This window comes from Pelobates fuscus, chromosome 9 (genome assembly GCF_036172605.1).
Source record: "Pelobates fuscus isolate aPelFus1 chromosome 9, aPelFus1.pri, whole genome shotgun sequence".
Taxonomy (NCBI): domain Eukaryota; kingdom Metazoa; phylum Chordata; class Amphibia; order Anura; family Pelobatidae; genus Pelobates; species Pelobates fuscus.
Window position 1 is genome coordinate 13,933,647 of NC_086325.1, and position 22,399 is coordinate 13,956,045.

At 45.9% G+C, this 22,399-nt stretch overlaps 1 protein-coding gene across 1 annotated transcript; it reads right to left on the reverse strand.

The window, feature by feature from the left end:
* Positions 1-2,342: 2,342 nt before the first annotated feature.
* On the reverse strand, positions 2,343-22,159 carry LOC134572323 (leucine-rich repeat and fibronectin type III domain-containing protein 1-like protein). Its single transcript, XM_063431219.1, has 5 exons — positions 21,452-22,159; positions 11,778-13,171; positions 10,777-11,252; positions 10,621-10,691; positions 2,343-2,833 (listed from the first exon to the last, which is right to left on the reverse strand). The coding sequence occupies exons 2-4, from the start codon at positions 13,157-13,159 to the stop codon at positions 10,648-10,650; spliced, it is 1,902 nt and encodes a 633-aa protein (XP_063287289.1). The 5' UTR covers positions 13,160-13,171; positions 21,452-22,159; the 3' UTR covers positions 2,343-2,833; positions 10,621-10,647.
* Between the last annotated feature and the right edge of the window lie 240 nt (positions 22,160-22,399).

A 22,399-nucleotide genomic window follows, 5' to 3' on the forward strand; every position in this document is an offset into this window, starting at 1 on the left:
TGAAACGCGTCTGCATTACTGTGATTTTGTGTGTCACCATATGGGACCTGCACAGTTATTTTTAAACTTTTATTTACAATAAATGTAATACTTTTTTTATCATCACTTGCTGCTTTTCCTGCTTCTGGGGGACATCATCCAAGTTTCTCCATATAGCCTTTTAAGGCACCCTTGGGCACTATATACAGAGCCTGGCACGGCTCTGGAATCCGTGAGTGTATTCAATCACTTTCATATATTTCTTTTTATACATACAGTCTATACTATGTATTTTTTGTATTTTTTGTCTTTATAGGACTTGACTGCATGGAACATCTCTCATATGTACCTGTATATGTATAAGTATTATTACCTCTCATTTTAGACACAGGGAGTGGTGTGTGTATTTGGCACTTGTTGCTCTTAATACCTTATTTTATTACTTTGACTCTAGGGTGTTGGGGAACACCTTTTTCCACTCCAGTACTGTGTTTTGATTACTGTGTAAGCGCCATCTACTTCTCTTTTTTATTCATATATACAGGCATACAGACACATACATACATACAGAGGCATACCGTCATACAGACACATACATACATACAGAAACATGCATACAAAGACATACAGGCATACAGAGACACACAGACACACACATACGTACATACAGAGACATAAAGACATACAGTTACATACATGCATACATAGACATATATACAGACATTCAGAGACAAACATACATCCAGTTACATACATGCATACAGAGACATACAGAAACATACGTACAAGACATACAGGCATACAGACACATACATACATACAGAAACATGCATACAAAGACATACAGACACACACATACGTACATACAGAGACATAAAGGCATACAGTTACATACATGCATACAGAGACATATATACAGACATTCAGAGACAAACATACATCCAGTTACATACATGCATACAGAGACATACAGAAACATACGTACAAGACATACAGGCATATAGACACATACATACATACATACAGAGGCATACCGTCATACAGATACATACATACAGACAGGCATACAGAAACATACATACAAAGACATTCAGGCACATACATACAGACACATACATACATACATACAGAAACATGCATACAAAGACATACAGATACATACATACAAACATACAGAAACATAAAGGCATACAGTTACATACATGAATACAGAGACATATATACAGACATTCAGAGACAAACATACATTCAGTTACATACAAACATACATACAAAATTACATACTTACATCTGTTAAAGCGTGTCCCTGGGGTGTGTGCTGTCCGGCTCCTTGGAGTCCTGTCCTGCAGCGCAGCCTCATCACTGTGCGCCAGCCGCGCTGTGTGATCCACAGGGAGCAGGGATATGATGTCAGACAGCAGGGTAGGAGGTGGGCGGGCGGAGGCTGGGATCCGCTGGCGGAACGATAAGTGCTGTGCTCGGCCACGCTACAAGTATTAACCGGCTGGAGGGAAGCCGGTTAATACTTGTAGCGTATTAACCGGCTCCCCTCAGGTCAGGCTGATTTTGCGCCCCCAGGGTCGGTGAGCCCTAAGGCGGCCACCTGGGCCGCCTTATGGTAGCGCCGGCCCTGGGCATAAGGCAAATATTATAATACATTATATGGGGTGTCTCTTAAACCCCACAAAAGCAGAAGGGGTGAGTTTTTATAGAGCAGGCGCTGTCAGATTTACTAAACAGTGATAATCCCAAAACAAAGGTGAATTGACAACCAACCTGCACTGAGTTTAAAATATCCAAGCTGGACAAAAGCAATTTGTATTCAATATTTTCAGGTCACTTGTCAGCTCTCTGTATATAGTTGTTTATTTCATTAAACCCATTAGGTTTCCATTACAATAACAGCCCCATGCCCTCTCCACCCCCCCCCCCCCCCCCCATCTTTCTAGCGAACATTTTGTCCTCCCCCCCACTCCCTTGGCTCTTGAAGGGACAGTGTATGAAATGGCGTGTCCTCGTCCCCTTGTGTATATGTGTTTGTAGACACGGTTTATTATTGCACTTATTTAAATATATTGCCATTGTGTTTGACTAGCTCTGCATTTTGTTATGCCATACTCGTGGCTGTACAGATGGAAAATTCCTTGAATTGAAATAAATGTTTCTGTTCTTTGTGTGCGTTTCACAAACTGCTGGGATCTGGTTGAATACTCCTTTTATCTTCCAATATGAAGCACGTTGTTTTGTGTTCCCTCCCCCACCTCCACTAAGCTGTTGTTTCCTGCAATCACGACTCGCCAACTTCCCGCCACCTCTGTCTATGACCTCCGTTTGTACGGCTCTTTCTATCCTCAATCTACTGTCGGCCTTGGTTACCTGTGTGTTATTGTACACTGCAATTGATTTGTGCATTGAAAGACTTTGCAAGATGTTTGGCACTTAACGTGACCTGCCCATGTGGAGGGGGAGAGCGATAGTCAACATTCATTTTGCTGAGATTTTATTACAAAACATCTGGGTGGATTACAAAAGTAAATATATAAAAAAAGTAAAAAAATCTTTGTAGGTCTGGGAGATTCGGTGTGTTTCTGTCCAGGGTGGTTCGGGGTATGGATGGCGAGGGGGCGTGTTTTATGTGCAGTAAAGCAGGGATACAGGGACGAGTTCAGAAACTTTATCCTGTTCGTTTCCATGGAAACCGGTCTGCAACAGCGAGCAGACTGTAGATGAGAGGGTCAGTCGCGTTCCAACCACTTGCGATGAATCAGCTCGCAGCCATCGGATAACTGTGAGGGCGTCCTGCCTTCCAGCGCAAAAAGCAGCCCACATCATGTGCATCGTCTCGTTACCCTTCCTAAAGACACAAACAAGATAAATAAATAATTCCCCCACTAAATAATGTACAGCGCTTTCATAAAAAGGCATTATGGTGCATTTACAGGTACCCTGGCTCTTGTGTTTCACAATAACCTTTTCCCAAATCAGCATCTTCTGTCTGCATACAAAGAGATGGCGCTCAGTATGTGAGAGTGACTGACAGGCCATTGATTCCTGCAATTAAGTACACATTATATAACCGTGGTATTAAGATTCCTGAGAGCTAATTAACATGGTGTCGATCGGGCGCACAGTGTACATATCCATCTAAAATGCCAACTGCGAGAACGAAACGGCGCTCTCTGCAGCAGGATACATCCACGTGTGTCGCCATTTCAATCCTAATCTGGTGAACTAAACATAAACCAGCTACTAAACATGTTAAAGGCCGCCATTTCTCTGTTAGTATTAATTAGTTGGTAGTAAATAGTTTGTGTTGATTGGTTTGTAGTAAATATCTGTTAATAATTTGATGGTATTAATTAGTTGGTAGTAAATAGTTGTATTAATTAGTTTGTATCTATTAGTTGGTAGTAAATAGTTTGTGTTGATTGGTATGTGGTAATTCATTTATATTATTTCATATTTATTAGTTGGTAATTGTAACGGAACCGCTGGCACCCCGACCGGGTATCTTCCGCTGACGGATGCTCCTAGTGCTTTCCGAGGACTCCAAGCACTCTGCCTGACACCATAACCACTGCAGACCCCACGAACCGCCACAGCTTAGTTGAGGTCTCGCCGTCTCCACCCACTCAGGACCCAAGACCAGGGTTCAGCTTCCAGTAGGTCGACCTCTCCGAATTCCAGAGAGCAGGAACAGGAACAAGCTCTTAGCAGAGCTTAGTGATTATACCCTGGGGAGTATAGTGATTATAGCAATCCCTAGAGTGTAGTTCTCCAATCGCCCAAACATGAGCCGAAACTTCATGAAGGTACAAGATGATCTGCTTTAATTGGCACCAAAGGACTTTCTTTTATGCAGGTTTTACACATACAGTCCCGCCCACAGGGTTTTGTAGAACAACCAATAAAACACGTACATTACAGTAACACACTCCCAGCAATTACACACAAACCCTTCCCTCTGAACACAATGGGTTAATGTAATTATCACAGGCAGGAAAAATACACTTTTTATACATACACTGTAACTTTAAAAATATGCATCATATTCACATAAACATACATATTCAGAATCAACATACTTTAAAGCGGCACTGTCATGCCGAACTTACCTTTCCTCAATCTCTTCCTCTTCTCCCCCTCTCTCAGGATCTGTTATTCTTTTCTTCCATTCTTCTTTAGTTTTCTTTAAAATTATAAGACAAAGTAGGGACTCTGTCTTATGGAGGATTCCTCCGCTTGACCAGCTCTGACCAGCGGAGGAGCAAAGTGTGCTTCATTTCCGCTGGTCAGAGCAATTTTCCCATGATCCGTAGCTTTCCTCCCTGTTCCCACAATGCTTCCTGTCAGTATTGCCGAACGTCCTGTCACTTAGACAGAATGCCGGCAAAACTGCCGAATTGCATCCTAACAGAATGAGCACTGTTTCTCCATTGGTGTTAGGATGCAATTCGGTACTTTGTTCGTATCGGAATTTCATTCTAATGAATGAAACTCCGATCCTATTCATTGCTGTGGCTGCATCTTGCAGCCGCTTAGTAGATAACTCCCTAATTCCCACGGTATCAGGGAGCTATCTACTAAAAGGCTGAAAGACCTGAATTGGTCTTGAAGCCAAATGTACTAATACTAAGTAAAGATTACTTAGTATTAGTAAATAATATAAAAAAAAAAAAAAAAAAAAACACCTAATAACCCCCCCCCCCCTGCGCGGGGGTTAAAGATGGGGGGGACCTACTGTCCTCCCCCCTGGCCCCCACCCCTGCGCGGTGGGTGGGGGCCCTAATAAAATAATAAGGGGGGGCCTACTGTCCTCCCCCCTGGCCCCCACCCCTGCGCTGTGGGTGGGGGCCCTAATAAAATAATAAGGGGGGGGACCTACTGTCCTCCCCCCCTGGCCCCCACCCTGCGCTGTGGGAGGGGGCCCTAATAAAATAATAAGGGGGGGGACCTACTGTCCTCCCCCCCTGGCCCCCACCCCTGCGCGGTGGGTGGGGGCCCTAATAAAATAATAAGGGGGGGGACCTACTGTCCTCCCCCCCCTGGCCCCCACCCCTGCGCTGTGGGTGGGGGCCCTAATAAAATAATAAGGGGGGGGACCTACTGTCCTCCCCCCCTGGCCCCCACCCCTGCGCGGTGGGGGCCCTAATAAAATAATAAGGGGGGGGACCTACTGTCCTCCCCCCCTGGCCCCCACCCCTGCGCTGTGGGTGGGGGCTCTAATAAAATAATAAGGGGGGGGACCTACTGTCCTCCCCCCCCTGGCCCCCACCCCTGAGCGGTGGGTGGGGGCCCTAAATGACCCCCCCCCCCATCAAGGTGACTAGGGGTCCCAAGCCCCTAGTCACCCCCCCCACCCAAAACATTCTATCCCCTACCTACCCCCCTCACCCTAAAAATAGTGAGGGAGGAATAAAATAACTAACCTGTAAAAAAAAAAAATTAAACTTACCATTTGACGTCTTCTTTTTTCTAAATTCTTCTTTCTTCAGCCCCCAGAAAAGCCAAATAAAAATCCATCATACCCGTCGCACTTTAAAAAAAACAAAAAAAAAAACGAGCGCAAAAAAAAATTAATCCATGTTCACCCATGGAGGGCACGCCGCGTACTGAGCTCCGCAGGGCGGATCAAGGCTTATATAGCCTTGCCCCGCCCTGCAATTAGGCTTAGAACACACTGATTGGTTGGTTTAAGCCAATCAGAGTGCTCTGTGTCATTTTACACAGCGTGGGAAAATTCAAAAGAACTTTCCCACGCTGTGTAAAATGACAGATCACTGTGATTGGATGGTTTTCAAGCCATCCAATCACAGTGCTCTGTGTCATTTTACAAGCGTGGGAAAATTCCAAAGAACTTTCCCACGCTTGTAAAATGACACAGAGCACTGTGATAGGATGGATTTCAAGCCATCCAATCACAGTGCTCTGTGTCATTTTACAAGCGTGGGAAAATTCCAAAGAACTTTCCCAAGCTTGTAAAATGACACAGAGCACTGTGATTGGATGGCTTGAAAACCATCCTATCACAGTGCTCTGTGTCATTTTACAAGCGTGGGAAAGTTCTTTGGAATTTTCCCACGCTTGTAAAATGACACAGAGCACTCTGATTGGCTTAAACCAACCAATCAGTGTGTTCTAAGCCTAATTGCAGGGCGGGGCAAGGCTATATAAGCCTTGACCCGCCCTGCGGAGCTCAGTACGCGGCGTGCCCTCCATGGGTGAACATGGATTAATTTTTTTTTTGCGCTCGTTTTTTTTTTTAAAGTGCGACGGGTATGATGGATTTTTATTTGGCCTTTTTGGGGGCTGAAGAAAGAAGAATTTAGAAAAAAGACGTCAAATGGTAAGTTTAATTATTCTTTTTTACAGGTTAGTTATTTTATTCCCCCCTCACTATTTTTAGGGTGAGGGGGGTAGGTAGGGGTTAGAATGTTTTGGGGTGGGGGGGGGTGACTAGGGGCTTGGGACCCCTAGTCACCTTGATGGGGGGGGGTTCATTTAGGGCCCCCACCCACCGCTCAGGGGTGGGGGCCAGGGGGGAGGACAGTAGGTCCCCCCCCCCTTATTGTTTTATTAGGGCCCCCACCCACCGCGCAGGGGTGGGGGCCAGGGGGGAGGACAGTAGGTCCCCCCTATCTTTCTTTAGGGCCCCCACTCACCGCTCAGGGGTGGGGGCCAGGCGGGAGGACAGTAGGTCCCCCCCCTTATTATTTTATTAGGGCCCCCACCCAGCGCTCAGGGGTGGGGGCCAGGGGGGAGGACAGTAGGTCCCCCCCCCTATCTTTATTTAGGGCCCCCACCCAGCGCGCAGGGGTGGGGGCCAGGGGGGAGGACAGTAGGTCCCCCCCTATCTTTATTTAGGGCCCCCACTCACCGCTCAGGGGTGGGGGCCAGGGGGGAGGACAGTAGGTTCCCCCCCCTTATTATTTTATTAGGGCCCCCACCCACCGCGCAGGGGTGGGGGCCAGGGGGGGGAGGACAGTAGGTCCCCCCCCCCTTATTATTTTATTAGGGCCCCCACCCACCGCGCAGGGGTGGGGGCCGGGGGGGAGGACAGTAGGTCCCCCCCTTATTGTTTTATTAGGGCCCCCACCCACCGCGCAGGGGTGGGGGCCGGGGGGGGAGGACAGTAGGTCCCCCCCCTTATTGTTTTATTAGGGCCCCCACCCACCGCGCAGGAGTGGGGGCCGGGGGGAGGACAGTAGGTCCCCCCCCTTATTGTTTTATTAGGGCCCCCACCCACCGCGCAGGGGTGGGGGCCGGGGGGGAGGACAGTAGGTCCCCCCCCTTATTATTTTATTAGTGCCCCCACCCACCGCGCAGGGGTGGGGGCCAGGGGGGAGGACAGTAGGTCCCCCCCCCTATCTTTATTTAGGGCCCCCACCCAGCGCGCAGGGGTGGGGGCCAGGGGGGAGGACAGTAGGTCCCCCCCTTATTATTTTATTAGGGCCCCCACCCAGCGCTCAGGGGTGGGGGCCAGGGGGGAGGACAGTAGGTCCCCCCCCCTATCTTTATTTAGGGCCCCCACCCAGCGCGCAGGGGTGGGGGCCAGGGGGGAGGACAGTAGGTCCCCCCCTATCTTTATTTAGGGCCCCCACTCACCGCTCAGGGGTGGGGGCCAGGGGGGAGGACAGTAGGTCCCCCCCCCCTTATTATTTTATTAGGGCCCCCACCCACCGCGCAGGGGTGGGGGCCAGGGGGGGGAGGACAGTAGGTCCCCCCCCCCTTATTATTTTATTAGGGCCCCCACCCACCGCGCAGGGGTGGGGGCCGGGGGGGAGGACAGTAGGTCCCCCCCTTATTGTTTTATTAGGGCCCCCACCCACCGCGCAAGGATGGGCGCCGGGGGGGGAGGACAGTAGGTCCCCCCCCTTATTGTTTTATTAGGGCCCCCACCCACCGCGATAGGGGGTGGGGGCCGGGGGGAGGACAGTAGGTCCCCCCCCTTATTGTTTTATTAGGGCCCCCACCCATCGCGCAGGGGTGGGGGCCGGGGGGAGGACAGTAGGTCCCCCCCCTTATTATTTTATTAGTGCCCCCACCCACCGCGCAGGGGTGGGGGCCAGGGGGGAGGACAGTAGGTCCCCCCCCCCCCTTATTACCATTTATGTTTTTACAGTGAGCAGCCACAGGCTATTGACCCCCATAGAGTGAGGGGGGGACCTGGGGGGCTTATGAAGTTGTGGGGAGCTCTGCTCCCTGCCGCTTCTATAGTTACATATTACAAGGAGGGAGCTGCACGCCGGTAGCTCCCTCCTTGTAATAAACTGATCGAACAAACGAACACTGATACTCAGTGTTAGTTTGTTCGTCTGATTTTTTCTATTCATTCATTCGTCTGTCTGATGAATGAATGAATAGGTGAAATTCCCGTTCGCATGTCCAGGTGTTTCACTGGGCATGTGCGGGAATCTCACAGTCTGTCTAGTGTGGGTAGATGACGTGTCCCACAGGGACTTCACCTACCCACACAAAGATGGCGGCGCCCTGAATAAAGATCGGGGCAGAAGATACAGATTTAAAAATAGGTAATCTGGGGGGCTTAGGGGCATTTGGGGGTGACTAGGGGGTCAATTGGATGTAGTGGAGGCGGGAGGGGGGTTAAAAAAAAAAAACGGGATTCGGCATGACAGTGCCGCTTTAAATATAAACATAACCAAAAATCATACAAATCCCTCCAGTAGTTCAAAAGTTAGCTGGAAGTCCTTTATGACCTTTATTACAGTTCCATAGATTTGGGCTATTTCAGGCAGAAAAATGACTAAGTCCCATTTGAATGCACGAACGGGGCCGATCGTGCATTTAGCTTAGTCTCACTGTATGTTCAAACTGCCGAACGGGACTTAGTCTCTGTAGCTGAAAACGGAGTGTAGGAGAGGGTAAGCGTCAGCGGTGTTCGTTGAAATGTGTAGCCGATTTCAGTTCCATGAATTTGGCTACACATACCGCTGACCTCGTTCGAATGAACAAAGATGGTCGCCGCCACGTGTTTGTTTGCACGAACTGCGGCCACCCAGCGGTCGGCAACTTACCTACAGCAGGCTCCCAGCCTGGGAGGTAAGTTGCCTGCACACTTCCACTTCTGGGTGGTCCGACTGTGTGGTACTTGGTTCAGTAAGCTCCATTTACTGAACCAAGTGGGAGAAAACCATAGACAAAGTATTTTAACCCCTTAAGGACCAAACTTCTGGAATAAAAGGGAATCATGACATGTCACACATGTCATGTGTCCTTAAGGGGTTAAAGGTCTGGGGACATAGTCTTAAAGGGGCATTGTCACACAAAGTATCAATATGTCCCCAGATGGTTCTTAAAGGGCCAGCATGGTCCAATACAAGTCCATAAGCCACAATGCAGTTCTTAAAGGGCCAGCAGCAGCACAATATAAATACATTAGCCCAAATAATGTTTGTAAAGGGCCATACAACCCAGGGCCATAGTCATGAGGCAGGAGGCTGGCAATCAGGCTCCTCCAACAGCCAGGGGCAAAGGGCAGCTTGTCACCTAAAAATCCAGTGACAAAAGGCATTTTGTCACAGTATTAATTAGTTGCTAGTAATTAGTTGTTTTGTATTAATTAGTTGGTGGTAAATAGTTTGTGTTGATTGGTTTGTTGTAATTAATTTATATTAGCTAGTATTTATTAGTTGGTATTAATTAGTTGCTAGTAATTCGTTGGTAGTCAGTTAACTGAGTACATTCTATCTCAGAGAGTGCAATTTTGTTCTTGTTTTTGGGAAGCTGAATTCGGATGAAATTTGGGCAATTCGGACATTCGGGTACTTCCGAATGTCCGAATAGATGAATTGCCGAAGTCCCGAAATTACCGAATTTCCGAAGTGTCGAAGTGCTGAAGTGCCGAAGTGCCGAAGTGCCGAAGTTCCGAAGTTGCCGAAGTGCCGAAGTTCCAAAGCACAGTATTGCCTAAAAACTAATATACTTACCCAGTGGAAGAATGAAGAATGTTACACAGTATTAGTAAATTATGCCCCTCCTCGCTAAAGTAAAATGATGAGGGGGAGGGGAACATATTGTCCTCCCCCCAGCTCCCACCACTGAGTGGTGGGTGGGGGCCCTAAATACTAATAAGGGGGGGAGAGAGAGGGAGGGAGGGAGAGAGAGAGAGAGATTTGTTTATCGTTTTACATTCAGGGCCTCCCTTTATAATGAAAAAACACATTAAATGTAGCTGTTACCCAGCTCCAGGACGGCCTCCTCTCAGCAACCAAACTTCATTCTGTGAGATCGTCAACCTTGATGATCTTGGTCCAATCCAACGCTTCTCCTTTAGAAGCATTGACAAATTATGGCAATTTCCCCAACCTTCACACTTCATGCTTTTTATAGAGAGGCATTGACTACAGTGATATTTCATGAGCAGAATGGACACATTCATTAATATTATACTGGGTGAATATGAAGGAGGGAGGGTCTGTAATAGCTATCAGCTTGAATGAGGATTTATCGATCTGTGTGTGTGAATGGGACGTTGAGTGGCAGTTTCAGATATTATTCCATGGTTTGCTCTGGTCCTTCAGATATGGCACTCGAAAAGGGTAGCAAGAGGGGTTTATGAATTGATCAGTATGAAAGTGATTGTATATCTAGATTACTGGCCCGATGGTGGTTGTTCCATACCGTGCCTGTGAGTGGTGGGAGCCGCTGTCATATGTTTAGATCCATCCTCTGCTTCCCAGTGTGATCACTACCTGCAGATAAAACAGGGTCAATTTTAATCTAGTTATTCGTCTAAATCCTTACTATATTCACACACAGAGAATATTCGGCAATTACCTTGGTCTGGTTTGGAAATGGTGCCGCACACACCCCTCAATGCCTTTTCCTCTGTTGTAAAATCTGTGCTCAATGGCAGCTCCTCAAAAGCCCCTGTGAGCTTGGCACAAGAATTGGCGCAAGCCAGAGCTTGCTGCCCATTGGTCTGAGAGTAGACATTGCTGACCCGGGCTTTCCCACCTTCTTCTTGGCCACTGTACACTTTGTATCTGATCATCAGGATGATAATAAAGACCAGCACAGAGGCCACAATAATCCCTCCTATAATAATTATCATGGTGCCCCCAAGGAATTGAGTGTGGAGAGGCTGGCACTGCCCAACTTCATCTTTTGTGCTGAAGTGAGCACAGCCCACGACCCTAGTGGCGGTCAGTGAAGTCATCCCATCATCATACACGGCCAGGACACACAGATCATACTCGCGGCCAGGTGCCAAGTCATTCAGAAGGAAACTCTGATTATTTGGGGGTATCATCCTGCAAGGGGTAGAACACAGGCAAGAATGAATATAGGTTCAGGACAAGAGGGAACATAGAATAAAAGTCACCGGTAAGGGGAAATTCTTGTTTTAGGTCACAGGCAAATATTGGCCCTGAGCAAGTGCTACAAGTTGAAGGTGAGTGAGTGCTGATCCAGGACCCCAAACATGTCATACAAAGAGCTGGTTAAAGCTCCTGCATGAATGAGAACTGATCCTGGACCTCAAAGCTGCCATACTGAGAAAAGGTTAATATTTGTTTGTTTGTTTTCACGGGGGAAGGAGAGGCGGGGGGGGGGTTGTGAAATTGAGAAACAGCAAACAAACATTTGGAATATCACCCAAACAGATATAATATTTTATAGAATACATTTGTTGTTTTGTCTATTATTATATATTTCATATAACTTCCCACATCGATATTTGGATAAAAATATAAATCATAATGTGTTTATCAATATTAAATTATTATTATAACAATTTTAGCAATACCCAGTACACTGTATTACCCTATATTACTTGCCTGTATATTAGACTGTCATCTGCAGAGCTATTGTACTGAACTTGGTACATTCGAATCCCAGGTATGTTTCGGTCCAAGAACCACTGCACTACGGCCGAATTATGACTCAGTTGGGCCGTTATCACCTTCCTCTCTGAGTGGCTGTTGGATTCATTTTGAGAAGATCCAGGCTTAGCTTGAATGAGAATGTCAGAAGGTCCCCTGTCTAATCTGTGCCCTCTTTGACTGGTATTGGATGGGTGAGGTAATGGACTAACGCTCAATTCCACAGATGCAGTGGCATCGCCTGCTGTGTTTGAGGCAATACAAGTAAAGGATCCAGAATCCCTCACCATGGTAATAGAGATTTCTAGAGTCCCATTTTCATAAGAGATTGCTCTAGATGAGTTGGAGAATACTTTACCTTCGGGGGACACCCAATGGATCGAAGGCTCAGGGTCCCCCACTGCCTTGCATTTTAAAACAACCCCCTCTCCCTCCATAACAAAGCTATGTCCTGAATGGTGTGTGACCACAGGTGGGTCACACATGAACTCTTCCTCCGATATACTCCAGAAATATTTTCCCAGGAGGTTGTGGGGTGAAGCACAGGTCTCCAAATCATCCTCTCTAGTCAATCGTCGAAGCCACAGAAGCTCGCAGTTGCAGTGTAAAGGATTTCCTCCAAACCCCAGTACCAGGGATGAAAGTGGTGACCCTTTGGATTTAGCATAGACTGGAATACGCAGGAACAAAGGGTCAGGTGGAATGGTTTTTAGCTTGTTAGAGGTCATGTCTAATCGTGCCAGTTTGTGGAGGTTGGTGAAAACTCCTCCAGGCACAAATTCAATAAGGTTATGGTCAAGGCTCAAAGAATTGACATTAGTCAGTTTGGAGATGGTCTGCCAGGGGATCTCAACCAGGTTGTTATATGAAAGATCTAGATCTTCCAGGGTCCCCACAAAATCATGGAACGAACCTGGTGAAATAGTGTTAAGCTGATTGTTGCTTAGGATGAGATGCCTAAGATTTAGAAGGCCTTTGAGCTGCTCGTCCCCCATAGACAGAATGCGGTTATTATCCAGGTGCAATGCCCGCAGACCTCGGAGATCGGCAAACGTGTGAGGAGTGATGAGGCTGATGGTGTTTCTGGATAAAGTTAGGTGCAGCAATCGGGTCATGTTAGTGAAGTCTCTTCTGCGGATTATGGTAATGAAGTTGTCGGTGAGTCTGAGCTCCACAGTCCGACGATCTATAACTGATGGGACAAAGAGTAACCCAGTCTTGGCACACAAGATTGCTAAGGATGGGGCAAGGTTCTGGCACAGGCATCTTTTTGGGCAAATCTGTGCAGTTGCTATACCTGCAATGAGTGTGAATATCCAGAAGATTGTGTTCTTCATGATTCACCAACTCTGCGGGAGACAAAATTACAACATTTACTGCCTATTTTAGGGAAGACTAAATGTGTTCTCCATGCATGTAAAAGTTTTCACCCCATTACTTGATTTTCCTCAGTCTCACCCCATTAATTGCAGGTCTTCATTGTTATCTTATCATCTGCAGTGTTCCTTCAAGAAGTATTCAAAGTAACCTCACCATTGGAGCCCACTGTAATGGTTCAATATATGCAATGGGTCATTTTGATAAAGTGGTATTAACAGTTCTGCATAATATATGTTAATTTAGTCCAAACTGAACAACATTAAAATGTGATAAATTAGGTTGCTTAGAGAGCTCCTTTCATCTTATTATATTGCATTTTTCCTTAGTCTCACTGTATTACCTGCTGTGTTCCTCTATCTCAGTGTTTCATCTTCTGTCTTTCTCAATCACACCCTATCAGCTGCTGGGTTCGTCAGTATCATCGATTTACCTGCCAACTTCCTTAGTCACGCCCCATAACCTGCTGTGTTCTTCAGCATTACTGTATCACCTGCTGAGTTCCTCAGTCACACCATATTACCTGCTGCGTTCCTCAGTCACACCCTATTACCTTCTGTGTTCCTCAGTCACACCCTATTACCTGCTGTGTTCCTCAGTCACACCCTATTACCTGCTGTGTTTCTTAGTCTTACTGCAGTCACATCCTGTTACCTGCTGTGTTCCTCAGTCACACCCTATTACCTGCTGAGTTCCTCAGTCACCCTATTACCTGCTGTGTTCCTCAGTCACACCCTATTACCTGCTGAGTTCCTCAGTCACACCCTATTACCTGCTGAGTTCCTCAGTCACATCCTATTACCTTCTATGTTCCTCAGTCACACCCTATTACCTGCTGAGTTCCTCAGTTACACCCTATTACCTTCTGTGTTCCTCAGTCACACCCTATCACCTTCTGTGTTCCTCAGTCACATCCTATTACTTGCTGAGTTCCTCAGTTACACCCTATTATCTGCTGTGTTCCTCAGTCACACCCTATTACCTGCTGTGTTCCTTGGTCACACCCTATTACCTGCTGTGTTCCTCAGTCACACCCTATATCCTGCTGTGTTCCTCGGTCACACCCTATTACCTGCTGTGTTTCTTAGTCTTACTGCAGTCACATCCTGTTACCTGCTGTGTTCCTCAGTCACACCCTATTACCTGCTGAGTTCCTCAGTCACACCCTATTACCTTCTGTGTTCCTCAGTCACACCCTATCACCTTCTGTGTTCCTCAGTCACATCCTATTACCTGCTGAGTTCCTCAGTTACACCCTATTATCTGCTGTGTTCCTCAGTCACACCCTATTACCAGCTGTGTTCCTTGGTCACACCCTATATCCTGCTGTGTTCCTCGGTCACACCCTATTACCTGCTGTGTTCCTCAGTCACACCCTTTTACCTGCTGTGTTCCTCAGTCACACCCTATTACCTGCTGAGTTCCTCAGTCACACCCTATTACCTGCTGTGTTTCTCAGTCACACCCTATTACCTGCTGTGTTCCTCAGTCACATCCTATTACCTGCTGTGTTCCTCAGTCACACCCTATTTCCTGCTGTGTTCCTCAGTCACATCTTATTACCTGCTGTGTTCCTCAGTCACACCCTATTTCCTGCTGTGTTCCTCAGTCACACCCTATTTCATGCTGTGTTCCTCAGTCACACCCTATTTCCTGCTGTGTTCCTTAATCACACCCTATTTCCTGCTGTGTTCCTCAGTCACATCCTGTTACCTGCTGTGTTCCTCAGTCACACCCTATAAGCTGCCGTGCTGTTATTCTATTATTTGCATTAAACTGATATTATAATATGTATTAATTTTGACCCCTGGGCTCTATCTGACCCCGGATCAGTCAGTGTTAAAGGGACACTATAGTCACCTTAACAACTTTAGCTTAATGAAGCAGTTTTGGTGTATAGAACATGCCCCTGCAGCCTCACTGCTCAATCCTCTGCCATTTAGGAGTTAAATCCCTTTGTTTATGAACCCTAGTCACACCTCTCTGCATGTGACTTGCACAGCCTTCCATAAACACTTCCTGTATAGAGAGCCCTATTTAGGCTTTCTTTATTGCAAGTTCTGTTTAATTAAGATTTTCTTATCCCCTGCTATGTTAATAGCTTGCTAGACCCTGCAAGAGCCTCCTGTATGTGATTAAAGTTCAATTTAGAGATTGAGATATAATTATTTAAGGTAAATTACATCTGTTTGAAAATGAAACCAGTTTTTTTTTTTTTTTTATGCAGGCTCTGTCAATCATAGCCAGGGGAGGTGTGGCTAGGGCTGCATAAACAGAAACAAAGTGATTTAACTCCTAAATGACAGTGAATTGAGCAGTGAAATTGCAGGGGAATGATCTATACACTAAAACTGCTTTATTTAGCTAAAGTAATTTAGGTGAATATAGTGTTCCTTTAACCCCTTAAGGACACATGACATGTGTGACATGTCATGATTCCCTTTTATTCCAGAAGTTTGGTCCTTAAGGGGTTAAGGAGCCTGCTTAGACCCAGTCTCAGGATGCTATTGAGATGAATGAAATACTTGGACGGTGATGAATACACATGGTGTAACATTTTATTTGGCTAACCTCTTAAATCACTGTTCCATCCTCTAATTCTGCCTTTAATGAGAGGCTAATAAGTGAATTATCTGTGAGCAAAATATCATGATTCAGTACGAAGAGTTTACAGTAATAGCTTAGATTTCCTCTGCCTTGAGCCAGCCAATGGCAGAGAGGGACAAGAGAAATGCAGAGTGATAGACACAAGGCAGAATGAAGACGAGATAGGAGAGAACGATAACAGATATTAAAAGGGATGGGGGTCTGCAGAGGGATACACACAAGGCAGAAGGAGAAACGGGGGACAATGAGGAGAGATATTAAAAGGGATAGGGGGTAGACACAAGACAGGAGGAGAGATAGGTAAGAGGAGAACAAGGCTGGGGAATTTTGCACAGTGCTTAACACCATAATCAGGGAGGAAGAGCTATGGGGAGAAAGGGGGATAACAAGAGAGATGGAGTAATCCCCTGGGTCAATGACACAAGGAAGAATGAAGGATAGAAAAGAAAGCAAGGGGGGAGGAATATGTAGAGTGACAGTCAGAAGGCCCTCACTAACTGACTGCTAGCCTTTCTAAAAGCAGTTTAGAGGACACCACGCGAGACAAATCAACTACACGAGAGCTATATAGAGAAACTGAGGGAGAAAGTACTATGTGTTCATAGGGCGACGGATCCTGGAACAAACAGAACTACCTGGTTAGGAGTTAGGAGTCAGAAAAGGGTGATTACCAAGAGCAGGCAGTATTTAGATCTAATTCTTATCTGATATTGGCATCCAGGTAACACAATATATACTATATACAGGTACTTACCGACCAGGTTCCGGTCTTACGACCTGATCGTAAAATGAATTGGTCTGTAAGTGAGATCTATGTTTGGGTAAATTTCCCCAAACATAGATTAGAGGGATTCCCTGCTCTGGTGCGCTTGTCTATGTTCGGGGAAATGTACCCAAACATAGACATATGCACCAGAGCAGGGAATCCTTCTAATCTATTTTCAGGGAAATTCCCCAAATATAGACCAGCTCTCTAATGTTGGGAATTCCTTGAATCCCCACGCTAGAGAGCTGGTCATAAGTGCGATCCATCGTAAAACAGGTAGGTCGTAAGGTGAGGACCACCTGTATACTAAACACTTGGACACCATATGGAGTATAATAACATGCTGTCAGGCTAGATACAAGTATCTTCCAAACTATGACCACTGCTGGATGATATCTGTGTTGGTTAAGAATATTACACCTTTGCCACAGAAGGTTATTGCATTACACCAGAGTTAAGGAAGGTTATTGAATTACACCTGAGTTAAGGAAGGTTAATGCATTGCACGTGTGTTAAGTGGGGGCTATGGTATTACACCTGCCAGTGAAGTTAGATTACACCCGTGTAACAGAAGGTTATTGCATTATGTGTCGGGGAAGGTTACACCTGTGTCAATGAAGTTAGTTACATTATATCAGTGCCAGAAAACATTATTAAATTATACCTGACAGAATAGTATACTGCAATACACCTGTTCTGGGGGCAGTTATTACATTACAGCTTGGCAGGAGAAACTTTATAACATTACACCTGTGTAAAGGAAGGTAATTGCATTACACCTGTGTGGGGAAACATTAATACATTACACCTGTGCGGGGACAGGTATTATATTACACCTGTGTGAGGACAGTTATTACATCACACATTGTGGGGAAAGTTATTACATTACACCTGTGCGGGGATGGTTATTACATTACACCTGTGTCAGAGACAGGTATTGTATTACACCTGTGTCACGGAAGGTTATTACATTACACCCGTGTGGGGATGTTTATTTCATTACACCTGTGTAGAGAAGGTTATTGTATTACACCTGTGCCAGGGAAGGTTATTATAGTGTACCATTCCTAGGAATGGCATTCCCATTATATTTGTGCCAGGGTAACCCCTTTCAATAATTGGGGTGGAATCCCTCCTGACTCACTCGTTGAAATTAACATCATTACTGGACCGACATTTGTAATACATATTCTGTATATCTTTTTTTTTTTTTTATGATTTGCTTTGTATATTATTAAATGCAATGTACTATTCTCCTTATATTCTCCTGCTATTCACACATGTCAGACTATGTGTGAATCTGGATACAATTACAGTATATTGCATCTACTCCACTGAACTGTGTGATTTACTAAAAATAGACTGCATTTAGTTCAGTTTGTACATTTATTTGCCTTGGCCAATAACGGAACTGGTCTGACTATTTCTGCACCCAGACCCCACAAAAAATGTTGGGATCCCGGGGGCGGAGCCTGACCGCCAAACGGAGTGGACGTGGGTTCCATGAGCTCCTGTCCGGCGGGCAGGAAAAAGCTGAATAACGCTGGCCTCGGGGCCCAAAGAAACACCAGGGTGCACTATCCACGTTGGGGGTGCACCATAGAAGCGGGGAATACCACTCCGACGCCCGTCGGGACTAGGGGCACCGAAAATCAAGTGCGGCCTACCTGAGCTGGAACCTGGGAGTAGCATCCGCTCTTCCCGACCTCAGAGCTCCGAAGCGACGCAGCAAGCACCCTACCCCCCCCCCCCTTTTGGACCGGTGGGGGTTATCCCGGTCCCCACTGGCCACTCTGAGTCCACTGAAGGGGTTACTGACCGTGCAGCTTGCAGGAGTATTACTCTGACGAGACGCAGCCAAGATGGCGGCCCAGCAAAGGCCCAATCTCGACAGCACAAGCACCCGACCGCCAACGCAGGCTTTGGAGGCATTTGACAGGCTGTGTACTAGCTTCTGGACGATACTGTGCAAGCAAGGTATGTCTCACAGTCAAGCGGTGAGAGCAGTGGCAAAGTTGATCCGCCCTGCAACCCGGCGCCACCACTATGATCCCCGGTCTCAGCCCCCCAGAGCAGTTATGCGGCTACACAGCGGCAAGCGTCCGACAAAGTCGGAAAAGGCGCAAAGAGCATCGTACATAAACACCCACTCACACGCTCGTGGGAGCCCCAAACAAGCCCCATGCACCTCATCGGATGCAAGCACCAGGGACCAGCGCGGCACACGCCTGCCCCATATGACCAAAATCTCCAACTGGGTCGCAATACAAGGGTCCACCCCACAGCCTACTGAAGAAGCCGAATCCCAATGCAGAGACACCATCAAGAGGGCTTCCAACGCCAAACTCCAGAACATCCCTGCGCTGGGTATAGGCTGAAGCGCCTACCACACCGCCACACAAGGGTACTTTTATCCGAGCTTCCACAAAACCTAAGTACCCAAACTCAGAGGCCTGAGGCACCACTCAAGCAGACTATATTTCTGTTTCTTTTATTTTTTTATTTTTTTTTGTCTGTTGCATAGCCACACTAGCATTGCTAAACGTTATTCACCTACTGCTACTCTGACAATATAAACGTATAGTTAAGCTTGTTATCTCTTTCTTTACAAATAGTTACAGCAATTTTTTGGGCATGTTCCACCAGTTATGATTTTGTTTGTTTATGCGGATAGTATTTGTCTCTGCCTGTAATGTAACCGACCGGACCTGTATTGCCTTTCTGTGCCATAAGCATAGTGGATGGGCTCTCAGCATCATAGTGGATGGGCTCTCTTGTGGCATCCTGACAAAGCTATGGTAGCTAACCCACTGCAGTTACTATAACTGATCTATATTCGATTGTACATACTGTTGCATAATACTCGACTTATTATTCTACTTTACATGCCTGAATTGTTAATCTTGTTAATTCCCCATTGCTTAAAACAGGCATAGTTTCAATCTTATACATATCTCAGGGACATATTGATCGACGAAACGCTATGCATGACCTAAATTAACTCGATTGTCTCACGTAATATGTCCACACACAAACTATCAGAAATAGAATTGACCTCTCATGTTAATATAATATAAAATTGTGCAAGTACTACCATGTACTCCGTTGTTATACCTGTCATTGCAAAGTTTGTGGAATGCCGTTGGGGTACCACATACGCGTTGTTATATCTTTATGCACAACAAAAATAAAGAATTGAAAAAAAAAAAAAAATGTTGGGATCCCACAATCAGAGGTTTAGTATTCACATTTCTGTGTGCCCCGATGTTCTAATTTCTGAAGGTTATTATATTACACCTGTATTGGGAAACATTATCATATTACACCTGTATTGGGAAACATTATCATATTACACCTGTATTGGTGAAGGTTATTATATTACACCTGTATTTGGAAACATTATCATATTACACCTGTATTGGTGAAGGTTATTATATTATTGAAGAAGGTTATTATATTACACCTGTGCCGAGCAATGTGATTATATTATACCTGTAACAGGAAAGGTTATTAAATTACACCTGTATCGAGGAAGGTTATTATATTAAAACTGTATTGGGGAAGGATATTATTTTATTACATTATACCTGTATCAGGGAAGGCTACTATATTTTACCTGAATCGAGGAAGGTTACTTTATTATATCTGTATCTGGTAAAGTTATTACATCACACCTGTATCAGAGAACACAGATATTTTACACCTGTATCGGGGAAGGTTATTATATTACACCTGTAGCTGAGAAGGGTATTACACCTGTAATGGGGAAGGTTATAATCACACCTGTATCGGGGAAGGTTATTATATTACACCTGTAGCTGAGAAGGGTATTGAATTACACCTGTAATGGGGAAGGTTATATCACACCTGTATCGAGAAACATTATTACATTACACCTGTGTCAGTGAGCATGATTACATGATCCCTCTATTAGGGACGGTTATTACATTACACTTGTGCTTAGGAAAATTATTATATCACACCTGTTTGTGGGAAGGTTATGACATCACACCTGTGCTGGGGCAGATTATTATATGAAACTAAAAGCATCCTCTAACGTAGCACTCTCTCAGGGTGTGCTCTCTAATAGTATGCACTCTCTCTCTTAAAGCACTTTCTTATTATGTTGTCTCTCATAACGCGCTTGTTTGTATGGTGCTCTATTACAATGCTCTCTTGTGGTGCTACCCCCTGATGACTGTTTCTTCCCCCCCCCCCTTAATGAGTATTTTACTTCCTCCCACAGCCCCCCATATCCGTGTGTCTCCTCCCCAGTGCAGGGTGACACGGTATCTGATAATTATGGTTTCACAGTGAAACGCAGGGATACGAAGTGAGTTTAGTCATTTGTAAATATGCAAATCCATTCTGACAAAACTGGAGAAATTAGAGGATTTGCTTCAAATATCACAGGAAATGCATTATACAAGCGTTTCTCGGGCTGGTTTATTTGGCAGCAAGATCTGTTTGCAAACACAGTCAGTGAATATGGGAATGAAGCTCCCCTAATGGGTGACGGTTTGGGATGGTTACTCCTGCCAAGCTGTCAATCACTGCTGGTAAACAATCAGACTTGCTCCTGATAATAACGACACGCTGTACAGTTTAGGATGGAATAGATTGTTCTCGTTACACAGCAGAGAATGTCTCACCAGCTTTCCTATCCCTTTATCACAGTCGAAAAACCTTCCATGCCCACATCCCCCGGGCTCGATGAAAATGTAATTAATGGTCCCCATCGCAGTACTCGGGTACTGGAGACTAATCCTGACCCCTGGGTGCTATTAACATCTGGTGCAATGGGAGGGGGGGTGGGGGGGGGACATCCTGCACAAAAGAAGCAATTTATACTTAAATGAATACGGTTTGGGGAAGGTACCTGCCGTGGGATGCCGGTTGGACCACTGTCACATTGTCCGCTGCCCAGGGGTGGACACCTAGAATAATCCGGCCCGTTCAGCTCATGGCTCTTGGCAGCGAGAACTGGAGTGAACTCGTACGCTCTAGGCCTGGGTGGGGTAAGTAAGAATCACTAGGTTTGGGTAGAGTGATTAGGGTTTATTGTTGTGTTGATAATGTAGTTCAAAGCCACTTTCTCCATTAGACCGTGAGATGATACAATATTGCATGAAGCCCACCGTCTGCATCAATCACAGCCGTCTGGTCCAGACCCGCCTCAGGCTGCAGTCCCAAACCTTATCTCCTGGATGGTCGGTTTAAAAGGGTGTGAGAGCTGGTTGGTGTGAGTGTGAGTGGAAGACCAGGTGCACTCATAGAGTAGCAGAGCAGATTGCATGACGTTCAGAACAAATCGGATCCATAATAATCTAATTAGCTAGAACCCCGTCTCATTGCACCTATGAAATATCCTTATTCACAGACACAGCTCTGCCCATCAGCAATCCGGCAGGGTTTGAGACATTCCTTGGACAGGTATCTGGCCATTAATCCATTCCTGATTCACCTCTGGCTAAAGCACAGGCACGCGGCTCTGTAAGCGACCCCCGGGGATGGCTGCAGGTCTCTAGAACCCTCAGAGAGCAGCGTATGCTGGAGAGCAGAACAGCTTCACTTCCTTCCCAGAGCCTGTCGCTGGCAGACTGAATGTGGGGGAGTAGAGAGCAAACTCATGAATATGTAACCAGGCGATTCACTCCCACAATACTGGATTAACTGTGCAACTGCCTGTCATGGCACTGAGTCCAGCTGCAACATATAGTATACACCATATGCAGTAACTGTATACATTATGTACTGTATACAATATCTATATATATCTTATAAACCATATACAGTAACAATATATAGTATACACCGTATGCAGTAA